Source organism: Typopeltis vanoorti, chromosome 7, assembly GCF_054136105.1.
Source record: "Typopeltis vanoorti isolate ZY-2024b chromosome 7, IOZ_Tvanoo_1.0, whole genome shotgun sequence".
Classification (NCBI taxonomy): domain Eukaryota; kingdom Metazoa; phylum Arthropoda; class Arachnida; order Uropygi; family Thelyphonidae; genus Typopeltis; species Typopeltis vanoorti.
This window is the reverse complement of record NC_143555.1, coordinates 73,771,294-73,792,159: the sequence shown is the minus strand read 5'-3', so window position 1 is coordinate 73,792,159 and position 20,866 is coordinate 73,771,294. Positions and strand designations below refer to the sequence as shown.

The window sequence follows — 20,866 nt, the reverse complement described above, 5'->3', positions numbered from 1 at the left end:
AAATACATCCGCCACTATCATTATGGCAAGTCAAGCAGACCATGCATTGGGTACCCCTTTCACTTGTAATCAGGTGGAAGAAAACAAAAGTGCTACACAGAAGTCTTAAGTCAGAGAGAGATTGTTTTTGGAATCAGCAACAGCTTTCAATCATTCTCCAAATCTCAACAAGTATGGCTGAATCAATTTACCAGAAATCTAGGAGACAGTCATTTTAAGATGAAATTAATACTTGCTTTTTTTTTCCCTCTATTTATCTAACATTAGATTGCAGCAATTAGTGATTTTTTTTATATATATTATATAAAAAAGATCAGATTTTTTTATATATTATATTTTGTTTATATTATAAACATATAACATAATATCAAAAAAAATAATTTTTTTTATATTACATTTTGTATTACAGATATACCAATTTGTTGAATTTTTTTGTGTACTAATTATATATTTGGTTTAATCCTTTATCCAAGTGTAAGCAAACAAAGTTTGCGCCTGAAGTATTTTCAGAACTGGGGAAACTCGTGGTAAAGGTTGAGTAAGTTCTGATCACTTGCCTTAGTATCTCCCATAAAGCAAAGCACATCTCCTTGTATAATACTATGCATTAAGGGAAGGGCCACTACCCAGACCGGTTTCAACCTTTATTGAGGTCTCATCAGTGGGAGCCAGAGGTGATGATACTGAGGTGGAAGTAATGCAGACGTTATATCACCATATACCAGTTGCCAAAAGGTGTCAATACTTTATTGTTAAAATTCTCTGGATTAGAAATAGTTGATGGAAGTTTTTCACTTGGCTATGCTACCAATTATATATTTGGTTTATTCCTTTATCCAAGTGTAAGCAAACAAAGTTTACACCTTAAGTATTTACAGGACTAGGGCAACTCGTGGTAAAGGTGGAGTAAATTCTGATCACTTGCCTTAGTATCTCCCAAAAAAACTTCCATCTAATTCTCCCTAATCCAGAGAATTTTAATAATAAGGTATTGACACCTTTTGGCAACTGGTATATAGTGATATGACTTCTGCATTACTTCCACTTTAGTATCACCACCACTGGGTCTGGCTCCCACTGATGAGACCTCAATAAAGGTCGAAACCGGTTGGAAGCTTGGATGATGAATGGCAATACTGTAGCCCATGAAGTTTTAACTAAAGCACGACTGTTGCTGTCACCCATGAAGTTAACTGAGGGTAACAGCTGTTACTGTTACCCTCAGATGAAATATGTGCGGCTCTGCTCGGTAGTGGGTTGAGCCTGCCACGGGGTAGAGCCAACGTTGAGAGTTCTTCTCAGTGACAGAGTGAGCCTATTACTGAGGTAAACAATGCTGAGTTTTTGATCCTGCGGGTCGCTCGTTATTGGGTGATTCAGGGGGAAAATCTCACTAGTTTTTGGAGAGGTAACCCTGCACTTAAACAGGGAAACGGGTCTGGTTTCCCTGTTTAAGTGCAGAGCAGATTTGCGCACATCGGAAAAGGTGATTTGTTATCTTAATCACTAGTTTGTCCTACCTGAAGACAACTGACCATAAGAGAGGGTAACAAGCCATGTGAATTTTTCGGGAGATCGAGAGAAAAGGTAAGAAAGATCCTGATGCTCGGTAATGTAGAAACTTTTCAATTCCTGTGTATGCAAGAAACAGTTAGTGTGCAAATTTGCGCGGATATGCTCAGTGATTGGACTTACAAAACTTAACCAGGACTTTAGTATCTAATCAACTGGTAGATTGTCTTAGCTCTGAGTAAGAATTCATGTACAGTGTGGTATTGAATTGCGAAAGTTTGTTATAGCCTGATAGTTCTTGAATCTAGAATAAGATAAATGCTTGTACAAGAATGTTAGTTGAATAGGATCAAGTCAGAAATTTAACTGGTAGTAGATATTGTCTCTTATTGTTTATGACTAGGAGTATTAAGGTTTTGTCTGGTCAATCATTTTAAATTTTGTAGAAGAGATTCAGTTTTGTTAAGTGATCTTAATATTTGTACATCGTATTAGAGTAATGAATAAACTTTTCTTTTTCTTATCTAACAAGTTGCCTGATCTGAACTCAATGCACCACTCATAAAAATAGAACCAGTGCGAGTTAATTGTGGGGATAGCTACGACTGTAGTTAGAGTAAAGATATACGAAGTTTTTTTGTAATTGGAAATTTTAATTGCTTGATTATTGAATAATGTGTCATTCTGAGTGTTAACTCCCTGACAAGGAAGATTCTCCTGTCTAAGAATTTGGATGGCGCAGCTTTAACAAACAAATTTTTCCATATTCTGACACGGAGTTAATTCCAGATTTGTATCAAAGAAATTTGGCTCTAGCCATGGGCAATCTCTTTGTCTACCAAGTTTTGCACATGTGAGCAATTTAAGTAGTGGCCACAGAGTGAAAAGGGTGAAAGCAAGCACGAGAAATTTTATCAAGTAATAAGGATATTCACTAAAGATAATAATCGTATGTTTTAATAATAACAAATTATAAACACAACACACACACACACACACACACACACACACACACACACACACACACACACACACACACACACACACACACACACACACACACACACACACACACACACACACACACACACAAGGTAAGAATTTAAAATGAAGTAAAGAGAAATTTAACAATACTAAGGCAAGTGATCAAAACTTATTCCACCTTTACCACGAGTTGCCTAAGTCTTGAAAATACTTCAGGTGCAAACTTTGTTTGCTTACACTTGAATAAAGGATTAAACGAATTTTTGTCTACTGTGACAAACTGTGTTTGTGTTCTGAAGATGCTGGATATAATACCAATGAAATATTAGCAAAGAAGTAAAATAAATAATTATTTTCTTAAATTCTGTGTTGTGAATTAATACTGTTAAATAAACTGTCATGTACTGCCAGCATATAAGCCTTTCTACTCAATCAGCATATAGTATATTTGCAAATACTGCTCAGAGTAGTATTACTGAAAAGAAGCAAAACTCTTGACATTTTTATTATTATTATTATTCATGACACCTCTAAGGAGTCAGAAGACTCATCGCTGGAGGACACCTACTGTACCCCCCCCCCCATCACCACCACTACACCAAACCTCTGCTACCAATCATCTACATCAACGCCATCTACTGCCTGCCACCAGTACAACTAGTATTTTTTGTCTGTAAATTGTGTGTTTCCTGAAGGGCCAATTTGTCTGTATGTGGGATGAAAAACCCAAGTTTCCAGAAGGGAAAAACCCTACTATCTCCTTATGAGATCGGCTAACTCACCTTTAATTGAAAAAGTCTGTATAAAGATTCCTCCTGTCATGACGAGAATGTTGTGTCACACAAAAAAAAAGTTTAAGTGGTACTGACATTAAGCTTTATTATAGCTTTTATTGTATAGGTAAAATCCACAGATGTTTGGTTGGAGTCTAACCTAATCCATACCATTTTCTAATCGCTTCTCTGCCTTTTGGCTAAGATCAAAGTATAATAAGACTCATCTGGAAGGAAATTTCAATTTTTCATAAACTATGGACAGATAGCAGTACTTAACTTTTTTTTCTTTGAACTAGGTATTTTTTACTGTCAAAATGTAATTCTCAACATATATGAATTTATTAAAGAAACAACCTGTTTTAATTAGTTTTCCAATAAATATATTTCATTTATTCAGTGTTATACTTTTGGTTATAAATGAAAATTTCTGTTTTATGACATTTGTTTCTTTTATTCAGTTCTTCTGGATGAAGCTGGATTTGCCTTTGTGAAGTGGTGTATTAGTCAGGTTGAATCCATAGGAATAGATGATGTTGGCTTGTACAGAATTGTAGGAGTAAATTCCAAAGTAGCAAGACTAACACAGATGGCATTAGGTTTGTTAGAGAAATAAATGTTGAACATAGTCATATGAAATTTATTCTCTCTCTTAATTTTGTCTTATACGTATAAATTAGAGTGTAATTAATGAAATCCTTTTCTTCTTCTTTCCCAGATTCCATCAGGACACATCGGGAGTTTGTAAATGCTTTCCATCGGTTCCTTATCTGGTCTTTTATATCAGTTCCTTGATATTGGTCTTAGTTCAGCAAAACTCTTCTTCTTCTTACATTCTATTAAAGTCGTTCTTCTCCATTTATTTTTAGAACAGCCACGCTTTCTTTTTCCTTGTGGATTCCATTCCAGGGCTGTGTGACAGTTTTCTTCATGGTCTTTCCTACGTGTATGTCCAGTCCATCTAAATTTTCATTTTCTGATTTCAAGGTTGACTTTTTGCTGATTTGTTCTTTTCCAGAGGTCTTCGTTAGTAATAATTTGTGGCCTCCAAATTCTAAGTATGTGTGCTCTGCAGACACCAGTTTATGAATGTTTGTAGTTTTCTTTGTATTTCCTTTGAAACCAGCCATGTTTGCATTCATATAAAATAACTGATTTAATACATGCATTAAATATTTTTAATTTTATATTTGTGTGAATATTTTTCATTTTCCATACTCTACAAAGTTTAGCATATGCACTTCTTGCCTTTTGAATCCTTATGTCAACATCTCTAGATTGCTCCTCCATCTGCAGATAAAACACTATTGGGATATGTAAAATGTGAAACAGTTTCGATTTTTCCATTTTCAGTTGTGCTGTGCCTGTTGTTCACATTGATTCTTATTTCTTTTGTTTGTATTTATTTTCAAACTGACTTTCAGTGATTCTTCTTGTAATGTGGTTAGTTTGTTTTGGATATCTGCATGTCTGTGAGTAATTAGAAATACATCAACTGCATAGTTTAGATCACCCAAAGTTTTATTTATTTTCCATGATATCCTTTTGGCATGTTTCATTGCTGTCTGTTCTAGAACTTTATCTAGCACCAATATGAATAATAAGGGAGATAGCAGACATCCTTGTCACACACCAGATACAGTTTGAAAGGGTTGTGACAGATATCTATCATGCAGCACCTGGCATTGGAATTTACTATATCTTTTCTATATGAGATTTATTATCTTCTGTGACATTCCTTTGTTTTGAAGTGGATTCCACACACGATCTTTGGCAATGGAATCTAACGCTTTTTTCATAATCCACAAACAGCAAATATAAAGGAGAGTTAAATTCACCTGACCATTCGATTATTATTCTTAAGGTGTTAATGTGGTCACATGATCTATTTGGCCTAAAACCAGGCTGCTCTCTTCTCATGTCCTCAACTAAAATATTAAAGATTCTTGTAAGAATAATTTTGCAGAAAACTTTGCTAATGACACATAGCAGGTTTATGTCCCTCCAATTATTACAATTTCCTAAATTTCCTTTTTTGGTATTTTTACTATTATTCCTGTATTCCAATCCTTAGGGAATGTCTCTTTTTCCCAGATATCTTGGAATAGTGGTTAGAGCATATATGTGATTGCTGTCATGTCAGGTTTTAGAGCCTTTGCCAGGATACCATCATGTACTGCCGCTTTCCCATTTTTCATTTCTTTAATAGCTCTTTTTATCTCCAATTTAGATGGTGGGCTGGTATCAATTTTTAATTCATCTGCTCCTTTTTTTTATTTCTGTTTGTATTCTATCACTGCTATTGTTCAAGATTTGACTAAAATGTTGTCTCCACCTTTCCAGTTGTTCTTCTCTTGACACTAGAATTTTTCCATTGAGATCCTTCACTGGGATATTCTTTTGCATGGCTTCTCCAGAAAGTCTTATAATACTGTATAACAGCCTCTCTACTGTTATGCGTGTCTGCAGCTTGTGCCCTCGATGCCTTATATCCTCTCTTCTTTCAAAATTACTATCCATATTTTCCCTTAACTTTATTTTAAACTCATTGCAGACTTCAGCATTTTGTAATTTTGAAATATCAAATTTACGTCTATTAAATGTTTTCCTCTGATGATTTTTTCAAATATATAACTGCATAAATCCTGTTATTAGGTGATAACAGGATCTATGATGACCTGAGCCAATATCAGCACTTTTATTTCGGACATCTAATAACATTTTCCTGCACCTTTGGCTGATGGCAATACGATCTGCTTGATTCTGTGTTTTGCCAGATGGCAAAACACAGTTACTTTATGTATTCTCATATGCTGGAAGATTCTGCCACCTATTACTAAGTTATATTTGCTACACAGTTCAACCAACAGTTCACCATTTACATTTCTCTCTCCCAAACCATGCTTGCCCATTACATTTTCAGGCTCCTCATTATTTGTACCAACTTGATTGTTGAAGTCACCCATGTGTGCTCTCTTTACCATGTGTCATCAAGATTTTATCAAGCAGACCGTAAATCTTTTCTTTTTCTTCAAAGGATGCATTCTCAGTTGCGGCATAGCACTGAACAACTCTTAGTCTTCCAAATTTAGTTTTAAGATTAACTGTTATTATTCATTCTGAAATTGGTTCCCACCAATCATTGCTTGACTAAATATTTTGCTCATGAGGATTCCAACTCCATATTGATGTATATCAGTTATATTAGGCATCCCTGAATAAAGAAATACATTCCAACTGGGAAAATTTATTCTATCAGTACCATTCTATTTTACTTTGCTAACTCCCAATAATTCAATTTTATATTTTTCCATCTTCTTTCTTATTGTGCTAGTTTTCCTGTTTGATAGTGTTTTAACATTCCATTGGCCAATTTGTCCTAATTTTCCAAGCTTTAGTTGATACCAAGGAGTCTGTCTAATTTCTGCATTTATCTGAATTGAAAACAGCATTTAAATTTTCAGAGATTTGCAGGTTGTTAGCCCACAGAGTTCCTATTCTGGTGGTAGGGCTGCTACTTCAGTATCCAGACACGCATTTTATACACAAGCATTTACTCTCATGTAGATGTTTTGGTTATACATTTAGTACCTGGTCACCAGAGCCTTGTTTGTGATAACAGGTTCTACCATGAGAAGGTGAGGGGTGGTATTTGAGGCTATATGTTATATATCATGAAATCCAGGACTTCATAGTATTACACAGTTACCACCCCCTGAAATCCATGAAACCACCTAGAACCTGTGAAATCCTTTGAAATCCTTAAAACACGTACTTCTTCTTTAACAGTTGAGGTCTTATCGGTCATATTAATTTAATACTATGAGGCTGTTTAAAAAAAAATGAATTAGGCATTCATTCTAATTTGTAGTAGATGTGCAGAACATACCTCTTGATTTCTAAACAATTTTATTCCTATAGTTTGTTTGTTTGCTGTTCAGCAGTCTTCTCTGGTGATCTCTAAATAATTAGACATGTTTTTCTATTGTGGTTTCTCTGATGTCAGTTTATCAAGCAGTGGTAAAGTATTTGGGCTCCTAAGAAGTAACATTAAGACCATTATAATGGTCCTGCTCATGTTTTTTGAATGGTTCTATCAATTTTAAAAGGAGAGAATTTTAAACTAAACCAATTTCTCTTGATTTCTGAACAATTTATTCCTATAGTTTGTTTGCTGCTCAGCAGCCTTCTCTGGTGATCTCTAAATAATTAGACATGTTTTTCTATTGTGGTTTCTCTGATGTCAGTTTATCAAGCAGTGGTAAAAATGGCCATGAAGTGTTTGGGCTCCTAAGAAGTAACATTAAGACTATTATAATGGTCCTGCTCATGTGTTTTGAATGGTTCTATCAATTTAAAAAGGAGATAATTTTAAACAAAACCAATTTGGGTTTTGTTCTGCTCTACATCACTTTAACTAGAAATGCTGACATGAAAAAAATGATGAAAAATATGAAAAAATTATAAGCATTGATATAAAGAGATAAACAAAGCTTTCATTATTATGCAGCACCCTTGAATCAGCACATGTCTTTTGACTGCAGCTCTTTTAAATTAAAAAAAAATTAATGAAATGATCATATATAGATATTATTGCCTACTTTTGCTGTATTTTTGGCAATCATGTTCTTTGAAACTTGACATGGAGGCTGTAGATGGGGATGAATGAACGATATTGATAAGTAGAATGGTAAGATGGAGCTCCATTGAATCTTATCTTTTGACTGGAGAGCAGATACTCTAACCACTCAGCCTGGGCAGCCAAGTGGTTAGCGTATCTGCTCTCCAGTCACAAGACTGCGGGTTCGAATCCCACCATGGGCATGGATGTCTGTGGAAATACCAGTGGTGGTAGTGGTCAGCGGTAGATGGCGTTGGTGTAGTTGTGATCATTTGGTGATTGAATGATGGAGACAGAGTTGTACAGCAGGTGCCCTCCCTCGATGAGTCCTTGGACTCCCTGGAGGTGTTAATTTTTTTTTATTTAAACATTTTATTATGTCTTGCATACATATAATAATTACTTTCAATTAATTTCATACAGATTTTCTTTTTTTTTATTATGTGTTAATAATAGTTACTATAGATGGTAATTTATAGTTTGCAATTGAATAAGATTACATTTTTAACAGCATTTATAATATAACAATATGCTATATTTTACAATTTTTGCTTTTAATATATTTTTATAATAATTTTTTTTTACTCTTTAATTCCCATATATTTTATTATTATATTATTATTATTCTAAGAAACCTTTACATCAAAGGATTAATCAATTAAATAATAATAATAATATATATATATATATTTTTTAACAGCATTTATAGGATAACAATCTTCTTCTTCTGCAGCTTTTCCCACTTAAGTAGGGTCGCTATTTGTGGTGAGTCTCATCCACAACTTCCTATCTTGGGCTGTAGCCACATCCAAGTTCTTCATCCTCAGGTCCTCCTCCACCATCTCCCTCCATCTCTTCTTTGGCTGTCTGCGCTTCCTCCTCCTCTGCACATTCATCTGCATGACCTTTCTTCCCACATAATTTCTTCCTCCCTCCTTATCACACGACCAAACCATCTCAACCTTGCCTCCTGTGTCTTTGCTTTAAGTTCGTAACTTTCACCGTTCCCCTTACATAGTCATTTCTCAGATGATCCTTTCTGGTCTCACCGCACATCCACCTAAGCATTCTCATCTCCACTACCTCCATCCTGCTGATGTTATTTTTCCTCAGGGCCACAGTTTCCATAGCATATGTCATAGCTGGTCTCACTACTGTCCTGTAGATTTTGCCTTTTAGATTGATCAGCACCCTCTTATCGCATAGCACTCCAGCCATCTCTTTCCAGTTCCTCCATCCTGCTTGTATCCTGTATCCCACCTCTTTCTCAGCCTCACCATCCTCTTTCATTGTTGAACCTAAGTATCTAAAGTCACTGACCTTCCTGATGACATTTCCTTCAAGCTCCAGATCTGTCTCCTGGCTGCCATCCACTTTGAAACACATATACGCTGTCTTACTTCTGCTCAGTCTCATACCCCTCTCTCTTCCAGTTTAGCTGCCACCTTCTCTTGATTCTGCACACAGTACGATGTCATCTGCATACAACATAGTCCAAGGCGCGTCTTCTCTCACCTTTCCCGTCACCACCTCCATCACAATATTAAACAGGAACGGACTTAATGCTGACCCTTGATGCAAGCCCACTGTCACTGGAAAAACTTTGTCTCTCCCAGGCAGGTTCGAACTCTTGTCTTCACATTTCTGTACATCTCCTGCACCAACCTAACATATTTCTCCCATACCTTCTTCTCCCTCAGACACCTCCAGACTTCTTGCCTTGGCACTCTATCGTATGGTTTCTCCAGATCAATAAATACCAGATGTAGCTCCCATTGCTTCTTTTGAAACTTTTCCATCATCTGTCGTAACCCAAAGATAGCATCTGTCGTCGATCGACCAGGCATGAAGCCAAATTGCTCCTTTGCAATCTCTACCTCCTTCCTCAGTCTTCTATCAGAACCCTCTCTAGGATTTTCATTGTTTGGGACATCAACTTTATTCCTATGTAATTCTTACAGTCTTGTGCATCCCCTTTACTCTTGTAGATGGGGGACAAGAGTATTTTCTCTTCATTCCTCGAGTATATTTTCCTGTCGACAAACTTTTATTAACAGGTCTCACAGCAGGTCAATTCCCTCTTCCTCCAGTGCCTTTCATGCCTCCACTGGGATCCTGTCAGGGCCCACTGATTTTCCATTCTTCATCCTCTTTATGGCTTCCTTCACTTCCACTCTACTAATGTTCTACACCATCCCCTCATAAGGCTCCATCTTCTCTGTGAGTCCTTTGATTTTCTTCATTCAAAAGCCCTTCAAAGTATATTCTCTATCTGTTTCTCATATTCACATCCCTCCTTAATACCCTTCCTCCAGAGTCTTTAATCTGCCTCACATGTACTATGTCCTTTGGTGCCTTATATCTACATTTTTCCAATCAATAAATCTTTCTCTGCCCTTCCTTTGTTTCTAGTTTTCTAATTGATCATAAAGGTCTTGATATGCCATGGTTTTCGCCTGTGCAACAACTCTCTTGACTTCTCGCTTTTTCTCTCTGTATTATTTCTCTCTGTCCTCTTCCACTCTTGACTCGTCCCACTTCTGCTTTGCCTTCCTCTTAGCCATCACAGCTTCTTGTACATTATTATTCCACCACCAACCCTCCTTCTGCTCTCTAATCTTTCCGGATGTTTCACCAAGTACCTCAATTGCACAGGTTAGAATTACTTTTGAATTATGTCTCCACCAGTCTTGTACAGTTTCTAGTCCATCCGAAATCCTCTCTAACACCTTCTCCCTAAAACGGCTTCTCACACTCTCTTCTTTTAAGCGAAACCACTTAATTTTCTTCCTCTCGTGGCTTCCAAATGTTCTTATCTTCGACTGTATTTTAAAGTTTGCGCACGGCAGCTGGTGTTGCTGCACCACTTGGAGGGCTGGCCATCTTGGGGGGTGCGATGGGTGCAATGCACTCGGGCCCCACGATCGAGTGGGCACAGTCAGTACACATTTGCGGAAACATATTTTTTATTTTTATTTTTTTTCTTCTTGTAATTTGCTTATAACTAATGGGATTTCATCGACAGGATTTTAGGGCCCCCGGTAATAATAATATCTCTGTGTTTCTCTATTATATTAGGGTTTTTGCTTAACCCTTTTGATGCGTTTATGCAGTGTATAAAAATTAACAAACTGGTTAGTTTACACAAAAGCTCAAGACTCAGTATTTTGCTTTTGTTATGTATTATTTTCCAAAAGAAGAGGAAAAGATCAATCAACACAATTTATATGTGGTTTTAATAAATGGAGAAAACTGTCATCTGTAATTCAAGATCATGAGCTTTCTGGTGGTCACTTTAATTCTTTTATTGCTTGGCAAGAATTATTAAAAAGGCTTAATTTATGTTCGACTGTTGACAGAACAAATCAAATTAATATAAATAAAGAAACAGAACATCTAAAATTACTATTCCAAAGAATTGTAGATGTAATTCTATTTTTTAGCAAGTAATAATCTGTCATTTCGAGGATCCCATGAAACAATTGGAACACCGAATAATGGAAATTTTTTAAGTTTAATAGAATTATTAAGTAAATATAATCCTGCGCTAATGGATCATGTAAACAGAATAAAAAATACGAAAAAAAGAATTGTGCATCATTTGGCGCATAGATTTCAAGAGGAAATTATTGCTGCATTAGGTAATGAAGTCCTTAATAAAATTAAAGATGATATAAAAGCAGCCATATATTACAGTATCCAAATGGATTGTACTCCTGATATTTCTCACAAGGAACAAACTTCAGTAATTATTAGATATGTAAATTTTGTAGGCAAAAAATTAATTATAAATGAGTCATTTATAGGATTTATTGAAGTAACTGATGTGACTGGTGAAGGACTAGCAAATTTGCTTTTAAAAAGAATAGGTGAGCTTGATTTAGATATTATGAATTGTAGAGGGCAAGCATACGATAACGGTAGCAATATGAAGGGAACATATAAAGGCATACAATCTAGAATAATTAGTTTAAACCCTCATGCAATTTATGTACCTTGCTTATCACATTCTTTTAATTTGATAATTTGTGATGCTGCTTCCATCAGTATATATTGTAAAAAATTTTGGAATATTGCAACGTTTATACTGCATATTTTCTGCATCTACTAAAAGGCAGGAAATTATACAAAAGCATTTAAATATTACACTTAAACCATTATGTGATACTCGATGAGAAGCCAAAATAGACGCAGTCAAAGCAGTGTATACACAGTTTGAACAAACTTATAATACCTTAGAAGAATTTATTGGTGCAATTAACGATAACACAGCAGTATCTGAAACTAGAGGTCTACTAGATTCATCACAAGAAATGCCATTTATTTTAAGCTTATCGGTTTGGTTTACAATATTGTCAAAAATTAATAGTATCAACAAACTATTTCAAGCAAAAACAATTGTTCTTGACTCTGCTTTTAATTTAGTGAATAAAATTAAAAATGAAATCCAAAATTTAAGATCAAAATTTAACACATTTTTAGACAATGCAAAAATGATAGCACGAAACTTGAATATTTCTGAAGACTTTCCTGAAAAAAGAATTCGAAAAATAAAAAGATTATTTTCTGAACTAGCAGAAGATGAAGTTTTACTAAACCCAGTAGAGGAATTTAGATGTCACTTTTTCAATGTTGTGATTGATGCTGTTATTGTACAAATGGATGAGGGATTTAAAAATATACCCAATGTTATTTCTTATTTTAAATTAATCACTGATATAAAAACATTAGAAAAAAAAATGAACTAGAAAACCACTCAAGGGATTTTGTAAAATATTATAGTAAAGATGTAAATGAAGACTTAATCCAGGAAATTAATTTGTTACAAGAATTGATCTTGGACCAAAAAAATTTAAATAACGCTCAAGACATATTGCAATTCAATAGTTATAATGAACCATTTCCAAATGTGCTAACTGTATTGAAAATTTTCTTTACATTACCAGTTACTATAGCAAGTGCAGAGTGTTCTTTTAGCAAATTAAAATTGATAAAGAATTATCTTCGGTTGAGTATGTGCAAAGAACGCTTAAATGCACTTGCTATATTAAGCATTGAAAAGGAAATTGCCAAAAATTGTAATTTTTCAGAAATGATTAATGACATAGCAAAAAAAAAAAATCGCATATTTAAATAAATACATATTAAGCAATATACGTGTTAGTAAAACTAGGCCCCTAAAATAGTAAACCTATTTATTTTTTTATGTGCTTAAATTATTTTTTTTTTATTACTTTAAACAATAATTCATTGTAAATAGTTTTTGTGAGCTAGTTGGTGAGACAGGCTACTTTTTTTGTGTTAAATATTTAAAAATATTTATTTTAATTATTTGATACTTTTGTTTTGTGTTCAGTAAATGTTATGCTTTCCTGTTATATTTCGAATGTATTTTTTTTTGTTTTCATCATCATCATCATCATCAAATTCCTGCCATGTACCCTCAAGGGGTGTACAGGATATGATAGTACTACATGAAAAAATTACATCATTACTAACTTCCTATCTACAATTTTCCTCCAAATCAGTCTGTTACTTGTCAAGACTCCAACATTATCAGATCTTATATTTCTATCGTCTAAGGCACTTTGTACCGTATCAATCCACCTATATCTTGGTCTTACTCTGGGTCGTTTTCCTGCCAACCTGGCAAAGAACAATTGTTTTGCTAATCTTTCCTCTCCCATTCTATTTAAGTGACCATACCACCTGAGATTAGCTCTGCTAATGCATTCCTGGATGCTGACAATGTCAAGTTCTTTCCTAATATCCTCGTTTTTAATATGATATTGCCATTGATGCCATCTGTTCACGCCTCTAATCTTTCTCAGGACTCTCATATCTGCGGTCTCTAGTCTTTGGTCAAGTGTTTTACTTCTAACCCAGCTCTCAGATCCATAAGTTAAAACTGGTTTGAACACCGTCTTGTATACAGCTAATTTAGTGTTCCGACTAATTTCTCTCTTATTCCATATGAATTTATTCAACTGACTTCCCACCATACCAGCTTTGCTGATTCTGTTGTCTATTTCTATATTTAATTTACCATCTTCACTAAAAATCGTGCCTAAGTAGCTGAAATGTTTTACTTGTTCCACAGGTTCTCCATTCACAACACAGCGGACATTTTCAATGATTCTGCCTATTTTCATTGTCTTTTTATTGCTGACCTTCATACCATATCTATTACAACAGTTATTCAATTTAGTCAGAGAATCTTGCAGACTTGTAGCAGATTTATTTAGAAGTATAACATCGTCCGCATAAAGCAAAGAGCTGACATTAACATCTCCAACCCTGATATCATGTTTAATACCACTTTCCTTCATAATGTGATCCATATAGATAATGAACAAAAGAGGGGATAATGTACATCCTTGTCTCACATCAGATTTAACACTAAACCATCTTCCTGTACTTCCTTCAATTCTAACTGCTGACTTACAACTCAAATAAAGACGAAGTATTGCTTGATATAATGCCCCATTGACATCATATAACTGCAGCGTATTGAATAGCTTCTCTCTTGGCACCTTGTCATATGCCTTTTCCAAATCGACAAAACTCAAATACAGATATTTGTTATATTCCCATGATTTCTTCACTATTTGTCCTAAAGTGAAGATCTGATCCTGACAGCCTCTATTTGGCCTGAATCCAGCTTGTTCTTCACCCAGCTTTTCTTCCACAATACTTCTCAACCGTTTCTCAAGTATACTTGCATAGATCTTGCCAGGAACACTCAGTAGGGAAATACCTCTGTAATTCTCACATTCAACTTTATTTCCCTTTTTATATATGGGCACTATGAGAGCTCTACTCCAATCATCAGGAATTCGTCCCTCTGTCCAGGCTTTCTGAACTATGCAGTGCAGCCACTGTAAGACTCTTATACCACCATACTTCAGCATTTCTGGTCGAATATCATCTACTCCTGCTGCCTTTCCACATTTCCTGTGCCAAAATCATTTGCAGGTAAGAGGTTTTACAATACATTTATTTCGAATCCTTTAATTTTTACCTTTGAAAAATATTTTAGGGCCCCAAAAGGTTTCTTGCACCTGGGCCCCTTTATAGAGAAGACCAGCCCTGACCACTTGATCAGTTGGGATTGCTTAACAATTTGTTACTACCTTAAGATGTTTTCGTCTAGTCTAGTCAAAATGTAGTCAATCTGTGAACTATTGTTGCCACTTCTAAATGTTATCAAATGCTCTTCCCTCTTACAGAAAAAGAAGTTCACAATTGCCAGATCAAACGCTACTGCAAAGTCCAAAATCCTCTCTCCTTTCTTGTTCATCATTTCCACTCCATGGCCACCATGCACCCTTTCACAGTCCCTATTCTGTCTTCGTATATGTCCTTTCAAGCCTCCTCCAACAATCATGGTTTCGTTTTCTTCCAGTTCCCTCATTTCTTCATCTAGCACGTTCCAGAATTCACCTTTCTCTTCTGCTGTACAGCCAACTTGTGGTGAGCATACACATAAGACGACCAGTTGCTCTTCTCCAAGATCCAGTTTCATTCGCATGATCCTGTCGTTCCTCCTACCCACTTCCAGTACGTTACCCTTCATTCTGCCACACACCACAATTCTGACACCATTTCTTCCCTTTATTCGCTCCAGAGTAGAACAATTTATATCTGTCTCCTAGTTCCTCCGTCTTTTTCCCCTTCCACCTTGTCTCCTGCATGCATAAAATGTCCAACTTCCTCTTTCTCATCAAATGTCTGCCACCTCTCTTCCCCTTCCAGTCATGCTTCCAACATTCAACATTCCTACTCGCAGCATTCTCTCCACTTGCTGGGCTCGCTTCTTTAACTGCACCCGCCCTTGATGCGGTAGCCCTCATCCACTTAAGGGCATACCCCCTTAAGCGACACGCAGCTGTAGGGTGATGGGACTGAGTGTCGCTTAAGGGGGTATGCCCTAGTCCTTGTATCACTTTCTTTCTGACGCATTTAATCATGTCTGGAGCTGGCAGCGAAGGTTTATGACCGGATGCCCTTTCTGATGTCAACTCTCGCCATTTATCCGGGCTTGGGACCAGCACCTGTTGGGGCTTGCCCCCTTCGGTGGCTGCAATAGGTGAAATGACATAGCAAGAAAGGAAAGATTCACCCCTAGCCCTCGAATACTCTAATAGCATTGGGGGTAACGAGCAAGAATGGAAGAAAGAAGCAAAGAAAGAAAGAAGGGGAGAGGACCAGTCTACAGATAATATAACAGATGTATGTTACATGAAGTAAGGCATGGTCCAGCATCAGGTACCTCGGGTTTGCCATGCCCGTACTCACTAAAGTGAGCCCATGAGGAGATTTATAGGATAACAATAAGTTTTATATATTTTACAATTTTTGCTTTTAATGTATTTAAGCGCTGTAACTACAGCACTTCAATGTAATAAATACTTTTTTTTTATTTTTTATAGGAAATTTATAGGATAACAATAAGTTATATATATTTTACACCAGTTAGATATATATATATATATATATATTGATTTGATTGCTGTGTTGGAAGTAGGCTGATGTTTGGGAGGTCAAATGAATGATCTGAAAGACCCGATCAAAGTGAAATTGCTGATGTATTCTGGTGTTATTGCATCTGTTGTGATGATTCACATTCATTTTTATAGTGGTTTTCTTTTTGAACTAATTAGGAGACTTTTTTTTTTTCTCACTGTGGCAGCCTTTCTATGTCTTCTGAGTTTTTAATTTGTATCGGCTTTGAAGTTTGTGAATTCCTCAAGAATATCTTGGCAACTCTGATCCACAAAAATTGGTAATTTTTTTCTGTATTTGCTTTTCTTGCGTGGCACAACAGATTCTGGTTGAATGGTGTTAAATATTCGGATACGAAGATTGGTGTATTGTCTTGCAATGATTTCAAGTCCTTGGTAACTGGTTTTTTCTGTCTTTTATGAGATTGTCTCTTGTGGATTTGCTTGTAAGACGAACTTGTATGACTGGTGCAGGTCATGGCAAGATTTAGTTTTTGCTCTTCATAGGTATCCGATTTATGGTCTGAATGTCATTAAGCTGTAGGGGGATATCAATTGCATGGCCTAATTTTAAAACAACATCTCTGAGATTTTCTGTAGGTGCAGTTTCAGGAAGACCGTTTATGACAAGATCTTCTTTATGTTGCTGCTGATTTAAACATTTGTATTGTTTTAGAGAATGAACTTCTTGACAGAGTTCAGATGTCTCCTTCATCAAATTGTGTTGCCTTTCGTTTAGTGTATTAATGCTGATTTTAATATCTTTTACCGTTTGCAACACTTCTATCACTGCTAAATTATTATGTTTGACCAAATCTTCATATTCACTAGATTTTTTTGTTATTTGTTCATTCTGTTTGTCGAAGAGTTCTTGCACAAAATCTACTAAGCTGGCTTTTATAGTCTCTAGACCATTTTCTATTAGTATATTTATAGAGTTGAAATTATAGGACTCACCTGCTTTTTTTTTGTCTGTTTTCAGTTCGTCGTCTGATTTTGCCTCCGGTATGATTGGCTGCGTCGTAGGTGGTCTTAGGTGTGTTTCTTTGTTGTTCCTGCAGAGTAGGCATTTCCATTCCTTGCATGTTGCATTGGATTTACATTGCCGGGTTGTTTCTGAAAAGCCGGCACAATTTAAGTGTAGAATCCTACTGCATTTCGTACAGGTTATATTATTTCCATCGGACGATAAATCCTCCAGGCAAATGATACACTTCATGACTCGCCTTTCTTCCCTTGAGCAACTGTGGTGTGATTGTAAAGATGTAAAAATTGTAGATAGGAAGTTAGTAATCATGTAAATTTTTCATGTGGTACTATCATATCCTATACACCCCTTGAGGGTACATGGCAGGAATTTGATGATGAGTATTATTATTATTATGTTACACCTCCAAGGAATCCAAAGACTCATCGAGGGAGGGCACCTACTCTACAGCTCTCCATCTCCACCACTCCAGTAACTGCAACTACCTTCATTATCTACACCAACGCCATCTACCGCCGACCATCACCACTAGTATTTTCACAGACAATCGCAAACATCCATGCCCACAGCGGGATTCGAACCCGCAGCCTTTTGGTCGGAGAGTGGATACGCTGACCACTCGGCCAACCAGGCCGGAAATTATGATGATTATGTAATGAAACTATTTTGCCCTCTTTCCACTCCCTTGGTACCTTCGAAGGGCTAAGACTTCAATAGCTTGGTCAGAGGAGCTGCCAATTCCTCCCCCTTGTATATTCTTCTGTACATGGCAGGAATTCCTTGTACATATGCAAGCTATTATCCCATCCCATTGCCATGTGTGCATTAAGGTGGTACTATCTTTGATGGACAGCATGGATTTGCTAAAGGGAGGTGGTATGCTTAAATTTTACAAAGGCTTTTGATAGACTATCACATAAGTTGATAGTCAAACTAGAGCAAATGGGGTTGGATATTAGACTAGTGTATTGGATTGGAGATTGACTATCTGATGGGTATTAGCAAGTTGTGTTGGTGGAGAAATATCCTGGAAAAGGAAAGTCACAACTGGTGTGCCTCAGGGGTCTGTTTTAGGGTCATTGCTGTTTAACCTGTATATTAATAATATCGGGGAATATTCAGTTATTTGCAGATGATGCAAAATTGAGTAGAGCAGATCTTGGCCTTACAAGAAGACTTGAATAGACTAAGTGAATGAGCATGGGAGTGGGGGATACCAGTTCAATATTGCAAAATGTAAGGTTTTAAAGTTTGGAAATGAAAGTTGGGATGTAAAATTTACTCTTGGTGGGGATATATTTTTTGAAGGTGGAGGAAATAAGAGACCAGGGTGATGGTGGATAAGGATCTAAAATTTAGAGGACAATACAATGAATTCTGGCAATGATGCAGAGGACATACATTTGTAGAAGCAAGGAGATTCTGTTTCCATTGTGTAAGGCCTTGATTAGGCCACATATGGACTACTGTGCACAGATTTGGTCACCTGATTTTCAAAAGGATGAAGAGATATTGGAAAGGGTCCAGAGATGATTGACCAAGGTAGTTTCTGATCTCTGGAATGTTGAGTATAAAGAAAGACTGAGAATATTTAATTTGACTACCTAGTGTTGGAGTAATCCTATAACAACCCCTTGCCTTACAAGTTGGTGAGAGGATTGTTATACAATTAACATTGAAGAGGTTTTTCATAAAATGGTAGAAGATGAGGGAGAACACAAGCTCATCCCTGGAAGCTGTATAAGGAGGATGTGAACAAGGGAATGAGAAGTAGGTTTTTTTGCATGCAGAGTTGTGAATGATTGGAATTCCTTGCCTGAGCGTGTGGTGTGTGCAGAGAATTTGAATGTGTTTAAGGCAAGGCATGATGAGCTGTGTGTATGAAGAAAGGATCTCCTAGATGATTCTTTGACTCCATGGGGATCTTGGGATAATAATTATATTGTAAACATCTCCAGTTAATCTTTGTTGTTACATCAGTGAGTCATTTCTGACACTGCTCCCTTACTAAATGATCACTCAGTAATTCACCAGTTACTTGCTTCTGTTACTTTTCTTCCACCAGTACTTGTCATTTTTCCTGTTACTTGCCACATAGTAAAAGAACTCTTTGACTATCTTCATATAATTAGCTTTAGTTTTCCTTATAATACGAGCCTACTGATTGCCTTTATATATATCCTCCACAACTTTTCTTTTTCTACAGCTCCTGCTTAATGATGCTACTCATCCATCTAACTCCTTATTTTCCTCCTGATTATTGGTATTCATATGATGCTGCTTTCATCAAACATATTTGACCATCTCCTAGGCATTATTAACGTCTTTTTCCTCCAAATTCTTATGCCATGATATCCAAACTGGCTCCTTAGTTTTTCATAATCACCTGCTTTGTAATTCCACATAAATCCCTTCTTAGCTGAAAATTCTATATGTCTAGTAATCTCCTAAGTTAGGACCACATTATTGCTGTCATCAGATCTTCAGCACAAGTCCTCTATTATGTGTTGTTTCCGGTAGTTATCTCTTAGCAGCTGCATAAATTCTTTCCTTCCTGTGACTTTTTCTCATTCCAGCCTTTGTTCCAATAATTAAAGTCCACATAATAATAATAATAATAATAATTACTAGTCATGCACTCATTGTGTGCTAATTTGCCATTGCATACCATCCACATTGTACCTTGTAAACCCCTAAGCCATGGGTGAACCAGCCATATATTTAACGTTATTGGTCTCTGTCCTGGTGTACTCATCTCTTTTTAGCTTCAAGTCTTTTGCTGTCGTTTGCAAAAACACCTCTCCTGATCCTGTTCTCTCTGTCTTCTCTGAAAATACTATATTCCCCTTGCATTTCACATCTCTGATTATATTATCCTCTATCAACCAAATCTTACTTAGCCAAGTTGAACTAAGTGGGAAAAAAAAAAAAAAACTATTCTCCCTTATTCCAAATGCTTCAGGTATCAGTATACATAAAACATTCTTACCCTTCCCCCCATTCCACAACCTCCCTCATAAGTTGTGCTATCCCACTAAGTTTCAGAAGTGCTATTTCAGCATCACATGCTCATTCTCCTACTCTCTTGCCTACATCACCTACTAAATACTCTAGTTTCCCAAACTCAGTATTTCTGAACTCTCTTTGAACATTACTTTCTCAAAACACCTAATCCCCAATTCAAATTCATTCAAATGCAAATCATCAGCCTTATATATGCACTTTCATCCATCAACCTTGCTCCATATATCCACAACTTCCATACCACTCCTCCTGTACAAACTCCACCTGACTCATTTGCAATTATGGCTCATCTTCTCAGCTCGCCTCTATCATACAATGGTAGCAGACTCATGGTCTTTACCCTCTCACTTTTCTTATTTGTTTATATCAACATATCGTATCTCTTTCATATTACACTTGTTGCCTGCCAGATCGTTTGTACCTGCCAAATGCTGCTATAAATATTATTAACCCTTTGACA

The 20,866-nt window shown here is 36.2% G+C and overlaps 1 protein-coding gene across 2 annotated transcripts in view; it reads left to right on the top strand.

Annotated features, from left to right (window-relative positions):
- The window catches only part of Graf (GTPase regulator associated with FAK), a 573,290-nt gene that overhangs the window by 367,789 nt on the left and 184,635 nt on the right, over positions 1-20,866 (top strand). For both annotated transcript variants that reach the window (XM_090395958.1, XM_090395957.1), the window contains one exon: positions 3,731-3,868. In XM_090395958.1, the coding sequence (XP_090252084.1) occupies positions 3,731-3,868 (138 nt within the window). The remainder of the gene's footprint in view (positions 1-3,730; positions 3,869-20,866) is intronic.